Source organism: Chlorocebus sabaeus, chromosome 20 (genome assembly GCF_047675955.1).
Source record: "Chlorocebus sabaeus isolate Y175 chromosome 20, mChlSab1.0.hap1, whole genome shotgun sequence".
Lineage (NCBI taxonomy): Eukaryota > Metazoa > Chordata > Mammalia > Primates > Cercopithecidae > Chlorocebus > Chlorocebus sabaeus.
Genome location: NC_132923.1, coordinates 22,008,824 through 22,026,171, shown reverse-complemented (window position 1 = coordinate 22,026,171; position 17,348 = coordinate 22,008,824). Strand labels below are relative to the sequence as shown.

The 17,348-nt window shown below is 39.3% G+C and overlaps 1 protein-coding gene across 6 annotated transcripts in view; it reads right to left on the bottom strand.

The window, feature by feature from the left end:
- Positions 1-1,083: 1,083 nt before the first annotated feature.
- The window catches only part of DENND2C (DENN domain containing 2C), an 84,836-nt gene continuing 68,571 nt past the window's right edge, over positions 1,084-17,348 (bottom strand). For 4 of the 6 annotated variants that reach the window (XM_073008460.1, XM_073008459.1, XM_073008463.1 and 1 more), the window contains 9 exons: positions 16,984-17,061; positions 16,296-16,436; positions 15,678-15,826; positions 14,763-14,940; positions 11,315-11,356; positions 10,268-10,373; positions 4,501-4,740; positions 4,168-4,254; positions 1,084-2,427 (listed from right to left, as the gene is read on the bottom strand). In XM_073008460.1, the coding sequence (XP_072864561.1) occupies positions 2,396-2,427; positions 4,168-4,254; positions 4,501-4,740; positions 10,268-10,373; positions 11,315-11,356; positions 14,763-14,940; positions 15,678-15,826; positions 16,296-16,436; positions 16,984-17,061 (1,053 nt within the window). In that variant the 3' untranslated portion in view covers positions 1,084-2,395. The remainder of the gene's footprint in view (positions 2,428-4,167; positions 4,255-4,500; positions 4,741-10,267; positions 10,374-11,314; positions 11,357-14,762; positions 14,941-15,677; positions 15,827-16,295; positions 16,437-16,983; positions 17,062-17,348) is intronic. The other 2 variants (XM_073008462.1, XM_073008465.1) reach the window with 1 other exon arrangement.

The following is a 17,348-nucleotide window of genomic DNA, read 5'->3' as shown; positions in this document are numbered from 1 at the left end:
AAGCCCCATTAGGGTAACCTGCTTAACATTTAAAAAAAGGCTCAGTTCTATTCCCTGGACCCACATCTGTAGGAATTATATTATACAGCACCAGTCTTAAATGGTGTTCTGCTTCAGGTTCATGCATACCTGAATGGGTTATAATGAAATACTGTATAAGTCAATAAACTGTATCACAATACAACTTAACAGTTTTGTAAGGCTGAATAAATACTTTCTGTGCCAGTTGAAACCATCAGCAGAAACTGAAGAAAACAAACTGACATTTGCTATAACATTAATAAATGAAAAGTGCACCATCTGAACTTGAATTTGCCCATTAATTTGAAAAAAAAAAAAAAAACAACAAACAGGCCCGGTGCACTGACTCATGCCTGTAATCCCAGCACTTTGGGAGGCCAAGGTGGGTGGATCACCTGAGGTCAGGAGTTCGAGACTAGCCTGGCCAACATGGTGAAACCCCGTCTCTACAAAAAATATAAAATTAGCCAGGTGTGGTGGTGGGCACCTATAATTCCAGCTACACGGGAGGCTGAGGCAGGAGAATTGCTTGAACCCAGGAGGCAGAGGTTTCAGTGAGCCGAGATCGTGCCAATGCGCTCCAGCCTGGGCAAAAAGAGCAAAACTCCATCTTAAAACACACACACACACACACACACACACACACACACAAAACATTGCACCATCACTGAAAAATTTCTCTTTCCAATCACTACTACTACTACTTTAGATATTAAAGGTCTGGATGACTAAGTGGTATATGTTCAAGGAATGTTCATATTTTGAGTCTAATTTAATTAGAGCAAAAATTTCAGCATTTCTAGGGGAATAAAAAGAGTCTCATCTAGGCATCTATATATAAAATCCCTTATCCTCAGAGCTGAAAAGTGGCTCTGGTACACTTAATAGAAAATTTTTATTAATAAAATAAATAGCTATATAATCCTACTGAGATGAAATTTCCATCTGGAGGACTAACCAACTTTGTGTCCATAAAAGTCCTGGCTTCAGTTCTGTGTTGTATAACTTTGGGCAACTTATTTAACTTCTTTGAATTTGTGTTTTTTTCTTTTTGAGATGGAGTCTTACTCTCTCACCCTGACTGGAGTGCAGTGGTGCGATCTCCGCTCACTGCAACCTCCACCTCCTGGGCTCAAGCAATTCTCGTGACTCAGCCTCCCGAGTAGCCGGGATTACAGGCACCTGCCACCACGCCCAGCTAATTTTTATTTTATTTTTAGTAGAGAGAGGGTTTCACCATGTTGGCCAGGCTGGTCTCGAACCCCTGACCTCAAATGATCCACCTGCCTTGGCCTCCCATAGTGCTGGGATTACAGACGTGAGTAACAGCACCCAGCCTTAGTTTCTTTATTAGTAAAATGGAGATGTAAATATCTATCTCATAAGGTTGATTTAAGGATTGGTTGAGATGATATGTATACATATACCACAGTGCATGGCACATGGTGGACACTAAAAAATAAAGGTGGCTCCCATGCCCTTGAGAGGACATTTTCATAATAGTTATAATTCCACAAAGTTTAAATTTATTTACTTATTTTTAAAATGTTTTTGTAGAGATAGGATCTTGCTATATTGCCCAGGCTGGTCTCAAACTCCTACCCTCAAACTCCTGCCTTAGCCTCCCAAAGTGGTGGAGATTACAAGCGTGAGCCACTGGATCCAGCCTCCACAAAGTTTAATGTTGACATGTGAGGGACAAGCAAGCTACTCAAATGCTACACAATTTGGAGGAGGAGTTGCAAGATGTCTAATTTTATAAGGTACTTAATAACAGTACTTTATAATACTACAAGTAGGGCTTCCTCCTGAGATTCCCCTAGATACAATATAAGGCAAAATAATGGAGATATGTGATGAGTCTATTCCTTTGCCCAGGTCAAACAGCCCATGGATTTAAAGCTGCCATGATAGTTCAGTGATGAGAATTACGCGTATAAGGCCAGCGTACTCCATTTCCATCGTCTCTCTCTACTATGTTAAACTCAGCATTTCTCTCCTTATTCTCATTTTGAGCTATTTTTTTAAAATGTAACAACACGGCTTTTCCTTGTGAAAGACAACTACTTTCATAGATGAAGCACAAAACAGAGAATGAGCCCAAGAATTACATAGAAAAGGCTGCTATAAAAAAAAAAAAAAAAAAAAAAATGGAGACAGAGTAAAGATGGCATTGGTTCCAGACCATTCCCAACAATTCTCCAGTAATTACTACAGCAGCAACAGGAGCATCCTCCTCCGACAGCCTGACTCGCTCTTTAACCTTTTAAAATTTCAAGAATTTTGTAGAATACTTCATGGGATCCTGACCCTTGGAAAAATATTTTCTTTGGCACTTTCTGTTGTATATTCAGGATGGAGACAATCAGAGGTTTCATTTCTTCTGCAGAAATTTCATTTTACTTCCTAAAGTGAAAGAAAAGGACAGTGAACTCTCAATTCATTTTTATTTATTGTACATTATTTGAGGCAAGGGGTTAACCGGTCAGTCATTCAGAACAGCCCAAGAGTTAAGCTGACATCTCAAATGCAGTTGATGTGTTTAACCACCAAAACCAAAACAAAAACGAACCCTGAACCCCATGTGTCTAATTAATTGCAGAGGTTAAAAAGAACTCAGACATCATGTAATCCGGTGGTTTTCAACCTTAACTATGGGTTAAAATCACCTGACTTCTCCCCAGAGATTTCCTGGAGCCCAGGGGAAAATTTTTTAAAGTTCTCTGGAGATTATAAAATGTAGTCAGAGCTGGGAACCACTGATCTAATCTAACCCCATCGTATAAAGATGAAATAACAGCCTAAGGCCTAATATGTCCATGGTCTGTCAACTAGTGAAGGACAGGGCCTAATTAGGGGGCATATATGTCAAAGACAAAATATAAATATCATAGAATATAGGTTATTCATAATTTTAGGCTAGCCACACCCCTGTTCTCTTATATCATACTAGATAATGAACTATTATTGAAAAATCATAAATGTGTTTATGAAGTAGAAAATTAGAGACTTGGAAGAAATCCTCTTTTGCCTCAGAAGTCCCTCTAAACCAGGTGTTTTTAATCTGGAGTACCAAGGATAGACCGTGGGGTACATGAGCAGCCTAAAATTACACGCAAAATTTATTTATATGCTGTAAATACATTTTTCTGGGAAAAAGGACCACAGTTTTTATAAGATTCTCCAAGGAATGTGTCCTAGAAAAGATTAATAATCATGATATACAAACATATCATGAAATAAATAAACTTCTATCAGAGAGGTACATCTCTGGGAAATGGCCCCACAGACCACTCTGATGAGGGATCCCAAATTTTGAGAAAAATGCTTCTTTTTCTCCAGAACACTTTGAAACTAGCATCATGGTTTATGGTCAGCCTATTTAAGGCTATATTACTGATCTGATTATAAAGCTTTTGTGATGAGGCCTACTTACCGCAAAGCTTTTTCAGCCACATTTATTTATTTTTATTTATTTAGTTTTCATTTATTATTTTTTAAATTTTTATTTATTTTTTTCAGAGACAAGAATCTCACTCTGTGGTCTGTGGCAAGATCATCTTACTGAGGCCTCAAACTCCCAGGCTCCAGCAATCCCCCTCAGGCCTCAACCTCCTATGTAGCTAGAACTACAGGCATGTGCCAGCATGCCTCCTTTTTTTTTTTTTTTTTTTGAGAGAGAGTTTTGCTCTTGTCGCCCAGGCTGCAGTGCAATGGTGTGATCTCTGCTCACTATAACCTCTGTCTCCTGGGTTCAAGCAATTCTCCTGCCTCAGCCTTCCAAGTAGCTGGCATTACAGGTGCCTGCCACTAAGCCATGCTAATTTTTGTATTTTTAGTAGAGACAGGGTTTCACCATGTTGGACAGGCTAGCTAGTCTCGAACTCCTAACCTCAGGTGATCAACCTGCCTCAGCCTCCCAAAGTGCTGGGATTACAGGCGTGAGCCACCATGCCAAGCCATGTCCAGCTAATTTTAAAATTTTGTGTAGAGATGGGGTCTCACTATGTTGCCCATGCTGGTCTCAAACTCCTGGCCTCAAGCAAACCTCCTTACTTGACCTCGCAAAGTGCTGGAATTACAGGCATGAACCACTGCACCTGGTCTTAAGCAACATTTATCTAACAAGAAAACACAGCAACTTACCAAGACTCCGCAAAATTCTATTCATCCCACTGGGCTCTGACTCAGGAATTGTTTCCAAATACTGGATGGCCCGGACCTCAAACAAACCTACAAGGAAAAACTCATGTTGGTGAAACTGTCTAACACTCCAGACTGGGAATTACATAAAACTCTGTGCTCATTACCAGTGTATTACTTCCAGGGCTAAAACAATATTACAAAATAAACAATTCTCACAATAAACAACTCGGATTTTGAGTCCTTGTTGCTTTACAATACTTTTTATTCATAATATAGTAAAATCTTTCAAGGTATTCACTAAATAGAGAGGGAGAACTTAATAATGAAACCGACCTTTAACTCCACTTTTCCGGAGCTCTCGGTCCTGGATGAATCCTGCAAACATCTGAGTCTCCATGAAGAGATCCAGGAAGTGGCGTACACTTCGGGAGGTGTGGGACTTACGGAATGGTTCCCTTTGGAAAACACGCTCCCCACGCTCCGTGACAGTCATGTTCAAAGAATAATGTCCTACCAACTCCACAAAAAACCTGACAAATGCTTCAGACACCAGAGAGTTGAGTGTCACATCTGCTGCAAGACGAAAAAAAAAAAAAGAAAAAAATCTCCTCAGTTATCTGTATCTGTAAACACTGGCTCTGGTTATGGAAGTCATGCCTAAGAAGTTATAGATCAAAGGACTGGGAATAAATCTAGGAGTGTTCATTCTTCACTTTCTTTCTCCATGACCTAGAAAAGGCTAATTGATTCTACCCTTACCTTCATTTTCTTTCCATACATACTCCTTCTACATCTTGCAAACTGGCTTGCACATCTGTTGATTTCATTGTAACTCCTCTTTCAAAGGCCACTGGTGAGAGCCAGCCAAATTTAATCTGCTCTTCTATTTTTATCTCCTTTAAGCTCCATGTTGCATTTGTGCTGACTACCTCCTCAGTTCTTTTGTCCCCCACAACTCTATGCTCTTCTGATTTCCTGGTTCCCTTCCTGACTTGATGACAAAGCAGTTATTTTTCTCTTGTCCTTTCTTTCTCTTCCTGAGCATGGTGCTCAGACACTCTTCTTCAACACTCCCTTCCTTAAAGGGCTAATTGGCACAGAGATAGAGCTGGCTATGATAATACTGTAATTCCAAACCTTAGTTTTCCAGCCCTGTTATCTCACCTTCTACATTTTCAGGCTACCTATGGGTGGTTATCATTTGGCTGTCCCATTAGCACATAAGTTCCATCTGTCTAAAGGTCACTATATCAGGTTCTTTTTGGAACTTGGACTATGAATCAATTAAACAAACAATACATATCTAAAGCCAAATCCATTATATTTCCCCACCAAATCAGTTTCCCTCTCAATAGTCCCATTTTTTTAAATAAATTTTGTTTTTCCCTAAAATACAGACAGGGTCTTGCTATGTTGCCCAGGCGCTGGTCTCAAACTCCTGGGCTCAAGCAATTCTCCCACCTCAGCATTCCAAAATGCTGGGATTACAGATGTGAGCCACCATGCCTCGGTGACATTGCCATTTCATACTACACTATAATTATTCCATAAAAATAGTGATTTGAGGGCTGAAGTTGCACTGTATTAAGTGCTTTTACAAACATAATAATCTATTATTATTTTTTTCTTTTACAGAGGAAACTGAGATGCCAAATGATTAAATAAATTCTCCAGGGTCATCCCATCTAGTAAGTGAAGATGCTGGACTCACAAGTCAGGTGATTTTTAATCCCTATAATACACTACATTATATTGCCTTCCAGGTCCCAGGCTCAAACTTCAGATTCAACTTATACTCCCTCTTTTTCTTCCATATCCAAATAGTCTTCCCCCGCCGACCCTTCACACTGTCTATTGCTCTATTCCCAGGGATCCACTCAGGATGGGAATCAGGGACCTAAGTTTAGTCAGAGTTCTACCATAAAGCAGTTGCATAATAGTGGGCGGCTCACTTTTCTCAGTTGGCCTGTCCACATCTGGGCAGCCAGCAGGGCTGACCAGGTGATTTCCAAGGTCTCTTTCTGAATTACACTTTGACTCTAATCTAGGGTTTTGCTATATTTTGTCCAACTCCCTTCCTTCTCATCTCTTTCCTTCTGCAGCTGAGAATCCGTGTCCATCACTGCATTTATCTTTTTTCTTTTTTTTAATTAATTTTTTTTTTTGTAGAGATGGGGTCTTGCTATGTTGCTCAGGCTGGTATTGAACTTATCCTGCCTTGACCTCCCAAAGTGCTTGAGATCACAGGTATGAGCCACCACACCCAGCCCCAACACTGCATTTATCTTCAACACTTTTGCCTCACTGTTATGTCTTATTTTCTTTCTTTTAAAAATTATGTTTTTCTATAATTTCTTTATTCTTTCCTTTTTAATGTATATACTTTACATATTCTTTGATATGTATGAGTATTTTATAAGATCAACAATGAAATGAATAAATTCTCTACCACAAACAAAGCTTACAAACAGAATATTACTAATATCTTTGAAGTTTTCCTGTGTGACTCTCTCTAATGGCATTCTTCTCCTACTTTCCAATAGAGTGACCATGGAATTTTGGATTTATTATTCCCTTGCTCTGCATTATAGTTTCACTATACACATATAAAACCCCAATAGCATATTATTAGGTTTTGTATGTCTTTGAACGGTATACAAAATATTGTAGTCTTCTTCAACTTACTGTTTTATTCAATATGTTTTTAAGATTCATTTGTAACTGGGTGCAGCTAAAATGGTGCATGCCTGTAATCCCAACACTTAGGAGACTGAGGCAGGCAGCTCACCTGAGCCCAGGAGCTTAGGACCAGCCTGGGCAACATAGACTCCATCTCTACAAAAAATTTAAGAATTAGCTGAGCGTGGTGGCACAGGCCTGTGGTCCCAGCTACTCAGGAGGCTGAGGACGGAGGATTGCTTGAGCATAGGGGGTCAAGGCTGCAGTGGGCCATCATCACACCACTTGCACTCCAGCCTGGTTGACAAAATAAAACCTTATCTCAAAAAAAATTCATTCTTAAAGGTTTATCATCCTGAAAATGGATATTCACATTGTTTTTAGTTTTTGCTATCACATATACTGGCACTATGAAAATTACTGAACTTGTTTCCCAGTGATCATGTATAAGAGATTCACTAGGGTATGTATCTACAAACTACATTGTTGGGTTGTAGGATATGTACACCTTTAATTTTACTAGATAATGCCAACTTCAAAGTGGTTGAACTACTTGACACACTCTTACCAACACTTGATATTGTTAGATTTTTTTTTTAATTGTTAAATTTTTTTTTTTTTTGAGACAGGGTCTTGCTCTATTGCCCAGGCTAGAGTGCAAGTGGCACCATCACAGCTCACTGCAGCCTCAAATTCCCGGACTCAAGTGATCCTTCCACCCTAGCCTCCTGAGTAGCTGGGACTACAGGCACACATCAACACTCCTGGCTAATGTTTTAATTTTTTTTGTAGAAACAGGGTCTTGCTATGTTACATGGGCTGGTCCTGAACTCCCAGGCTCAAGTGATTCTCACACCTTGACCTCCCAAAGTGCTAGGATTACAGGTATGAACCACAGTGCCTGGACAGATTTTTTAGTTTTTGTGAATACCAAACTATCTTAATTACTATCTTTATAATAAATTTTGATGTCTAGTAGTGCAAGCCTTCCAATCTTGTTCTTTTTTGAGTGCCTTGGCTATTCCTGGCCCTTTGTACATCCAATTAAATTTTATGGTTGGGCGCAATGGCTCACCCATGTAATCCCACGGCTTTGGAAGGCCGAGGTGGGTGAATTGCTTGAGCTCAGAAGTTCAAGATCAGCCTGGGCAACATCGTGAAACCCTGTCTCTACAAAAAATACAAAAAACTAGCCAGGTGTGATGGTGCACGCCTGTTGGCCCAGCTACATGGTGGGCTGAGGTGGGAGGATTGCTTGTGCTCAGGAGGTCAAAGCTGCAGTGAACCATGGTTGCACCACTGCACTCCAACCTGGGTGACAAAGCGAGACCCTGTCTCAAAAATAAAAATAAAAATAATAAATAATAAATTTTACAATCAGTCGGCTGAATGGAATTCTTATTCTCTCTTGAACCCTCTCCCATCTCACTTTCTTCCCCTCATTCCACTGAATCTGCTGTTATCAAGGTCTTCATATTGTCAAATCCACTGGTCAAATCTTAGTCCTCGCCATACTTGGTCTCTTTGCAGCTGTGGGCATAACTGATTACTCTTCTTTTCATGAAGTATTCTATTTGCTCAACTTCTGCAATGCCACACTCTTGTTTGTTTTTTATTTTTCTCTTCACTTTTTGTAGAGATGAGGTCTCATTATGTTGCCCAGGCTAGTTTGGAATTCCTAGGTTGAATCAATCCTCCTGCCTTGGCCTCCCAAAGTGCTGGGATTACAGGTGTGAGCCACTGTACCTGCCCACGCTCCTGGCAGTTTACACACATATTTTCCTGGTTTTTCTCCTTTCCTGGCTGCTCCTCTTAGTCTCCCTTGCTGGATAGTTCTCCTCCTTCCAACCTCCAAGTGTTGGAAATCTAACCATGCCATTTACAACCAACAGAGGGCTCAATCCTTAAACCTTTGTTATTTTCTAACAATACTCACTCTATACCATCATCTCATCTGGTCCCACAGCTTTAAAACAGCAATTTCTAAATGTTTGCTTTTAGCCCAAATCTTTCTTCTAAAACATTTCCAGTTGGATGTCTGCTTAAGTATTAAACTTCTAATAGGTATCTCAAACTGTAACATCCAAAACTAAACTTTTTATTACTCCTCTAAATCTGCTCCTTCTATGCCAGGTGTGGTGGCTCACAACTGTAATCCCAGTGCTTTGTGAGGCTAAGGCGGGAGGATTGCTTGAGACCAGGAGTTTAAAATCAACCTAGGCAACATGGTGAGAACTCTGTCTCTACAAAAAATAAAAAGATTAGCTAGCTGTGGTGGTGCATGCCTGTAGTCCCAGTTGAGGCAGGAGAATTGCTTGAGCCCAGGAGGTTGAGGCTGCGGTGAGCTATAATTGCATCACTGCACCCCAGCCTGGGTGACACAGCAAAAAACAAAAAACAAAAAAAGAAAAAACCTAAAACAAACAAAAAAAGCCCTGCTCCTTCCTTAATATTCCCTGTCAGTACATAGCCTTAGTTTTCTCATCTGTAAAATGAGGATTAAATAATGATACCTGCTTCATAAAGATAAAACAAAATGTATGTTAAGTGCTTAGCATAATGCCTGATACAGTGTAAGCACCCAATAAATATTATTTGCCCATTTATTTAACAAGTATTTATTGAGTACCTACTTACTGAATACTGTTTAAAGTACTGGAGACAGAGAACAAAATAAAGCCACTGTTCTCACAGAACTTATGCTGTAGCATATGAAATAGTGCTAAGAGTCTTGAAGAAAATTAAAGCAAGGGGAAGAGGATAAGGAGCACTAGGGGAATGGGTACAATTTAAAGTAGGACAGTCAGGAAAGGCCTCAGTGAGCAGGTGACGTGAGCATGGACCTACAGGAAGAAAGGGCAGGAGTCATGTGGATATCTGCGGGAATAGCATTCTATAAATGGAACTGAGCAAGTGCAAAGGTCCTGAAATAGAAGAGGACCTGGCATACTGAGGATAAGCAAGGAAGCTGATTATAAGATTTTCTTTTTTTTTTTTTTTTTTTTTTTTTTTTGAGACGGAGTCTGGCTCTGTCACCCAGGCTGGAGTGCAGTGGCCGGATCTCTGCTCACCGCAAGCTCCTCCTCCTGGGTTTACGCCATTCTCCTGCCTCAGCCTCCGGAGTAGCTGGGACTACAGGCGCCCGCCACCTCGCCCGGCTAGATTTTTGTACTTTTTAGTAGAGACGGGGTTTCACCGTGTTAGCCAGGATGGTCTCGATCTCCTGACCTCGTGATCCGCCCCTCTCGGCCTCCCAAAGTGCTGGGATTACAGGCTTGAGCCACCGCGCCTGGCCTGATTATAAGATTTTCAAGGCGCAGGCAATCTAATGCTACTTTGGTATACCCTTTAACATAGTGCTGGGCATTCAGTAAACATTTACTACCTTAATCCTTAAGTCCTTGGCTCACTTGTCTCATACCTTGTGAAAAATTCTGCTCCTGAGTCAAGATTTCATTTCGTTCTTCCAAAATCTGCATCAGGGCAGCTTGAAGTTTTGGTGGTAGAATTTCATCCTCATCAGATACCTTAAGAAAAAAAAATGGAGATTTTTCTTTGTAGGAGATTTGAGGGATTAAGTCTCAAATATGCCCTAGTTATTTCTCCAAAATTCCACAAGTGACTTTATATATTTTGGCTAGAGAGTCAGTCTGAAGTCTCCTTCCCTACATGAAGAATCTTTCATGTTTATGGTGTATATATTTTAACTATATTAAACAAATAAACAATATACTTTATAAAATTTTCTGGCACTTTTCCACCAGATCTCTCTCATCTACAAGTCTTCTATTATATTATGAAGATCATCCACAAATAAATTGTATTTCAAACGTGATGAGCTAATCGATTCTGAAAATGTCCTGGGAAACACTCTTCTTTTCACCCTGTGTTTCAGAGCTCACACTCCGACACACAGGTTATATCCGGAGGGCTGATCTAAGAAGGCTTTATGAACTCTTCCTTTCCACTTCAATATTAAGAATAAATGATCACTTCATTCTTGCTCCTACTGTACCTTGTATAAATTTCTATTATACAATTTCTAAAACTTTATGTATGTCTGTTTCTCCGCATTAGACTGTAAGACCTAAGGGTTCAAACTGTGTCTTACTCATTTTTACATTCTAACAGAGTATCTAGAAACAATCAGTGCTTAATAAATGCTTTTAAAATGTAATTAAATTAGAGGCTTATGTGTCGACCCACCTGGAGTTGAAGGGTGGTTTTACCTCTTTTGAGAATGACACATTTATGTTTCCTCCTTCCTTTGGGATAGGCAGCTATAAACTGAAGCCAAATTTTTCAGGTCGATCTTGCTTGATTGGCCATGGTGTCAACTCAAGTATATGTAGGAACTAAAAGTTTTGCCTGAGTCATATTCTCTAAGTACTTTCACATATTATCTGTCCAATTATCTACAGTAGACATTTATCCTAAAACATTAGTAATTACCTCCTTTGGCACTCACCTCCTGTAAGAACTTGTCTGCACAGAGATCAACTATCAGCACCTATGAAATAAAGGAGCCAGACAAGTTCAACCAGAGACATTCACAGACAAATACAGGCAATGAGAATAGTTTTAAACAAAATTTACTCAAAGTTTTAGCCCATTTAAAAGGTAGCCAATCAACACAACAAAAAATAAATTGCAAATAGAAGAATGATGACATGCATACCTATAGATTAAAAGAGACTAAAAACATATCAACTAAATACGATGTGTGGGGCCAAGCACGATGGCTCACACCTGTAATCCCAGAACTTTGGAAAGTCGAGGCAGGAGGATCTCTTCAGCCCAGGAGTTGGAGACCAGCCCTGGCAACACAGTGAGACCCTGTCTATACACAAAATTTAAAAATAGCTGGGCGTGTGGTACACACCTGTAGTCCCAGCTACTCGGGAGGCTGGTCTGAGAGGATCACTTGAGTCTGGGAGGTCAAGGCTGCATTGATTGTGATTGCGCCAATGCACTCCAGCCTGGGTGACAGAATGAGACCCTGTCTCTAAATAAATAAATAAATGAATAAATAAGTACAATATGTGGACTTTGTTTTGAACCTGATTTAAACAAATTATTAAAAGTTTATGAGACAACTGGAGATTTAAACACTGGATTTTGCTGATATCAAGGAATTGTTGGATATTTTAGGTGTGATAATGGTATTGAGGTTATGTTTAAATATGCCCTTATGTTATAGAGATTCACATTGTAATATTTAGAGATGAAATTGTGTCAGGATATCCTTCAAAATATTATGGGAAAAAGGAACGGGTAAGGGTAAAGACTGGCCATTATTTGATAAGTACTGAAGTGAGGTGACTGGTACACAAGGATTCATTTCACTCTTCTGTTTACTTTTACATATGTTTAAAGTTTCCAAAATAAAAAGTTTTTTTTTTTTTTTTTTTTTTTTTTAAGAAGGACAAGGCAGCGGAGTAACAGGGAACAGTCTTTTCAGTAAGTGGTATCAGCACAGACGGTACCATATAAAAACAAATGAAACAACCCCTACTTCACATTATACACACAAAAATCAAGTTCCAGAAGGATTCATAATCAAAAGTTAAAGGCAAAATAATGAAAGGCCCAAGAGACAATATAGAAGGATATTTTCATGAGGTTAATATAAAGTAACTTAAGCAGCTCATGTATAAAGAAAAAGATTGATAATTTTAACCACATTAAAATTAAGAATTTCTGTGCATTAAAAAACATCATTTTTGAAAATGAAAAGGCAAGCCACAGACAAAGGGGCTAGTATCCAGAGCATAAAAAGACATCTTAACACCAGGTGCGGTGGCTCACGCCTGTAATCCCAGCACTTTGGGAGGCCAAGGTGGGCGGATCACCTGAGGTGGAGTTCAAGAGCAGCCTGGCCAACATGCTGAAACCCTATCTCTACTAAAAATACAAAAATTAGCCAGGCATGGTGGCAGGTGCCTGTAATCCCAGCTACTCAGGAGGCTGAGGCAGGAGAATCGCTTGAATCCAGGAGGCAGAGGTTGCAGTGAGCCAAGATCACGCCATTGCACTCCAGCCTGGGAGACAAGAGCGAGACTTCATCTCAAAAAGAAAAGAAAAGAAAAAGAAAACATCTTAATAAGAGAGTAGGGGCTGGGTGTGGTGGCTCACACCTGTAATCCCAGCACTTTGGGAGGCCGAAGAGGGCAGATCACTTGAGCACAGGAGTTTGAGACCATCCTGGCCAACATGGTGAAACCCCGTCTCTACTAAAAATACAAAAAATTAGCTGGCTTGGTGGCATGCACCTATAGTCCCAACTACTTGGGAGGCTGAGACATGATAATTGCTCGAACCTGGGAGGCAGAAGTTGCAGCGAGCTGAGATCACGCCACTGCACTCCAGCCTGGGCAACAGAGTGAGACTCCATCTCAAAAACAAAACAAAACCAAAAATAAAACAAGAGAGTAAACAATGTAGTGGAAAGAGACAAAGATTTTTATAAAAGATGATATTCAAGAGACCAATAAATAGACGGATGCTCAACCTCAACAGGAATCAAATTAAATTAAATTTGTGCAAATTAAACCACAATGTGAATGACACTATGCACCCACCAGATAGGCTAAATTATACAACTGATGACAGTAAGTGATGGTGAAGACGTGGAGCAACAGGAATTCTCATACGCTGTTGAAGGGAATTTAAATTGGCACAACTACTTTGGAAAACAATTTAACTTTATTTATTAAAGTTGGAGATATGTTTACCCTATGACTCAGCAATTCAATTTCCAAGTATATACCCATTGAACTACGTGTGTATGCACTAGGAGTCATGTATATTTATAGCAACATTATTCATAACAACCTCAAACTGGAAACAACTCAAATGTTCAACTGTAGAATGGATAAGAAAATTGTGGTACATTCACACAATGGAATCCTATATACAATTAGAATGATCAAACTATTGTTGACCTCATCAACATAGATCAATCTTACAGATATAATATTGAGCAGAGGAAGCCAGGCAAAAATATATATACCATATGAATCTATTTATTTCAAGTTTAAAACCAGACAAAGCTGAATTACATTGCTTAGGGAGGAATGCCTAGGAGTAAAACTATAAAGAAAAACAAGTCAATGAGTACCATAAAAGTCAAGATAATGATTACCTTTGGTGGGGGATGGGGATGGGGATGGAAACAGATTAGAAAGAGGCATGATGGGGACTTCTAGGGGGTTGGCACTGATTCCATTGTGGTAATATTTCCATTCCATTCTAATGCTGGTTATGTATCTGTACATTTTGCTTTAACCATGTATCTATATTGTGTTTTATTTGAAATAAAGTTTTTTGGGTTTTTGTTTTGAGACAGCGTCTCCCTCTGTCACCCAGGCTGGAGCACAGTGGCATGATCTCAGCTCACTGCAACCTCCGCCTCCTAGGTTCAGGCAATTCTGACTCAGCCTCTCAAGTTGCTGGGATTACAGGCATGTGCCACCACACCTGGCTAATCTTTGTCTTTTTAGTAGAGATGGGGTTTTACCATGTTGGCCAGGCTGGTTTCAAACTCCTTGACTTCAAGTGATCCACCTGCCTCAGCCTCCCAAAGTGCTCGGATTACAGACATGAGCCACCATGCCAGGCCTTGAAATAATTTTTAAAGTTAATCCAGAGTACTGTACCCTTCAGAATAACACAAGAATGAGCCCAAGGTTACTACTGTAAATAAGATACAGGTTTGGATTTATGTGTACTATCAAATTTTCCCATCTTAATACTAGAAATATTATGAACAGCAATATTATAATATCATAGAAATACTATAAATAGCATAAAGTAGTAATAATAACTATATTAATTAATAACAATTCCACCACTCTTAAGATCACTTATTTTTACTTCTCAATGCTCCAATATTAGGTTCCATTCTTCCATCTCACCTCTTCAATGGGTAGGTCCTGGAGCTGTGGTAAGGAGCAAGACAGGATTCCAATAAGGAATGGAGTAGGTGAGCAGACGATGTCAATCATAGATGCTGGCAGGACTGGGATGTAGGTATGCTGCCAGGTGAATGGATACAGTGTAGCTACCACAGCATGGCCACATTTTGACAGGGTGCTAGCCAGAGGAGAAAATAAATGGTGTCATATATAGAGCAACATAAGGAGGACATTTCAGTTATTATGTTAAAGAATTAAAAGTTGATGCTGGTTAGTGATCACAGATTAAAAACTATGTGAACAGTCATTAATTTTTTAACATTTTAGTTAAAATTTAAACTTAATTTACTGAAAATGTTCAATCTCAATCCAGCTCATCTCCACAATTTCTCATGCGAAAAATTAGTGTACTTAGAAAAGTATTACCGACTTTTGACAATAGGGTAAGCAAAATGCATTTAAAAGGGAAATTTATTATAACCCAAAAAAGTCATTTGTATACCCTAATGCAAGTGGCTTTTGGATGACTTACCATTTGAAATTATCCATGCCACTATATACCACTAGCTAATTGAGAGACTGATCCTACATTTTAATAATATGCCCAAATTTTTGTTCTCACTCATAGGTGGGAATTGAACAATGAGAACACTTGGACACAGGGTGGGGAACATCACACACCAGGACCTGTTGTAGGGTGGGGGGAGGGAGGGAGGGATAGCATTAGGAGAAATACCTAATGTAAATGACGAATTAATGGGTGCAGCACACCAACATGCATACATATGTAACAAACCTGCCCGTTGTGCACATGTACCCTAGAACTTAAACTATAATAATAAAAAAAGCTCCAATTTTAAAATTTGGAGCAAATAAAACACCAGTGTGAAGTAACATATTTCACTTATTTCTTACCTTAGGCTGTTGGCAACAAAGATTACCCTACGCTCCAAAAGGAGAGAGGCACAGACGCGGATGAGATGACACACACTCAGGCACTTAAAGAGACATTCAAAATCAACATGTTCCAATCGGGAATCTAGTGGTCGGCAGAGTTCAATGGACTGAAATGCAAGAATTTGAATCATGTGAGCTAATGTTGGAAAACAATCCCTAGTGCCAACGCTATGGATCCTGTTATTCTTACATAAGTTAAATTCAAGAAGGGTCTGCTACGCAGGGTCTGTGAAGCTTCCTATACTAATGCCAGGACCCAACAGCTTATTTTTGTTCTGTAAATCAAGATCCTTTATTCCTTCTGACAACAGTACATACAGTCTTCCTTTATTACATTGAAATTGTCATTACAAAGGGAGTCAGTCTATGTATGGTAGAAAATCTCTGGGTCCTGGGTCTAGGAAGAACTACGTTACAGATCAGCTGGATATTTCTCCATTGCTTTATGGAAATAAAACATATCCTTTACAGTTTATGGAAAAGGGAAATCTATCCCCTTGGGCTCTGGAAACTGCCTACTAGTATAAGTCCTGCTTTTTAGTGGCTATCAAATCTTTTCAAAATGAGCTAACTTACCTCATCTCCAGCCCCAGGGAGGTAACTCTTAACTGTGATGGTGCGTCCAGGAGCTGGGAAAGGAGCTTCTATGACACTTCGCATGAATGGGTAAACAAGGGCTGGAGACATTTCTCTTCTCTTCTCTACTTCATCCAGAATCTATACATGCAAAGCGTTATTTTGTTATGGACTAAGTTAAAAAACATAAAAGAATGCTATTACAGGAACTGCCCAGCCTGGTGTACAAACTTTAAAATAACCCAAATATAATTTAAGACAGATAAGCTTCTGCAATCAATAAAAATTAAATAAGCATCACATCTCTTGGGAGGTATCATTATACCCTGAAGAAAAGTTACTAACATAAATCAACATATTTTTAAAGGAGAAGCCCCTTTTTGGCTCACTAAGGGAGGGGCAAGAAAGGTGACAGTGGCAATGATATCCTGCAATTTGGTCTAAGAAAGACACAAGACAAGATAAGCTTTGGATTATGTTCTCCCTTAAGCTGAAAGTTCTAGCAAACCAAAATGAAGATGATATAACAACAGCAAATGGATTAGAGATATAAGTTTAAGCCTTCAGGCATGTGGTTCCTACTTTACTAATAGGGAACCTTTCTGAAGTAGTATGTTAAAGTCTATGCCACTTAACATTGCGAGATCAAAAAGGACACCATTTTTCACACAGCTCATTCTCCACTCACCTTTGAAAAAAGATTGAAGCAGCCTAGGCGACTAACCATGCAGTATACCTCAGGGAGTCGCTTTCCTTTGCCTTCTGGCTAAAAGATAAAAACAACAACAAAAAAATCAAGCAGCGTAAGTTTTTATTAATATTGATTTGGACTATTAATTATCTTTTACTACTCTTTAGTACAGAGCAGTAACCAAGGCTCTCATCTTCAGTGAACACTAAAAGATGTGAAAAGTGCTAAAAATGATAGCATGATTTATTCTAGGTTTAGTGAAGCCACCTAAGCAAGACAAAAGCCCTAATATGGTTGATGAGTAACTCAGAGCTCCTTCGAGTAGCTCATTGTACTCTATTCCAAATATATCCAGATGAGAT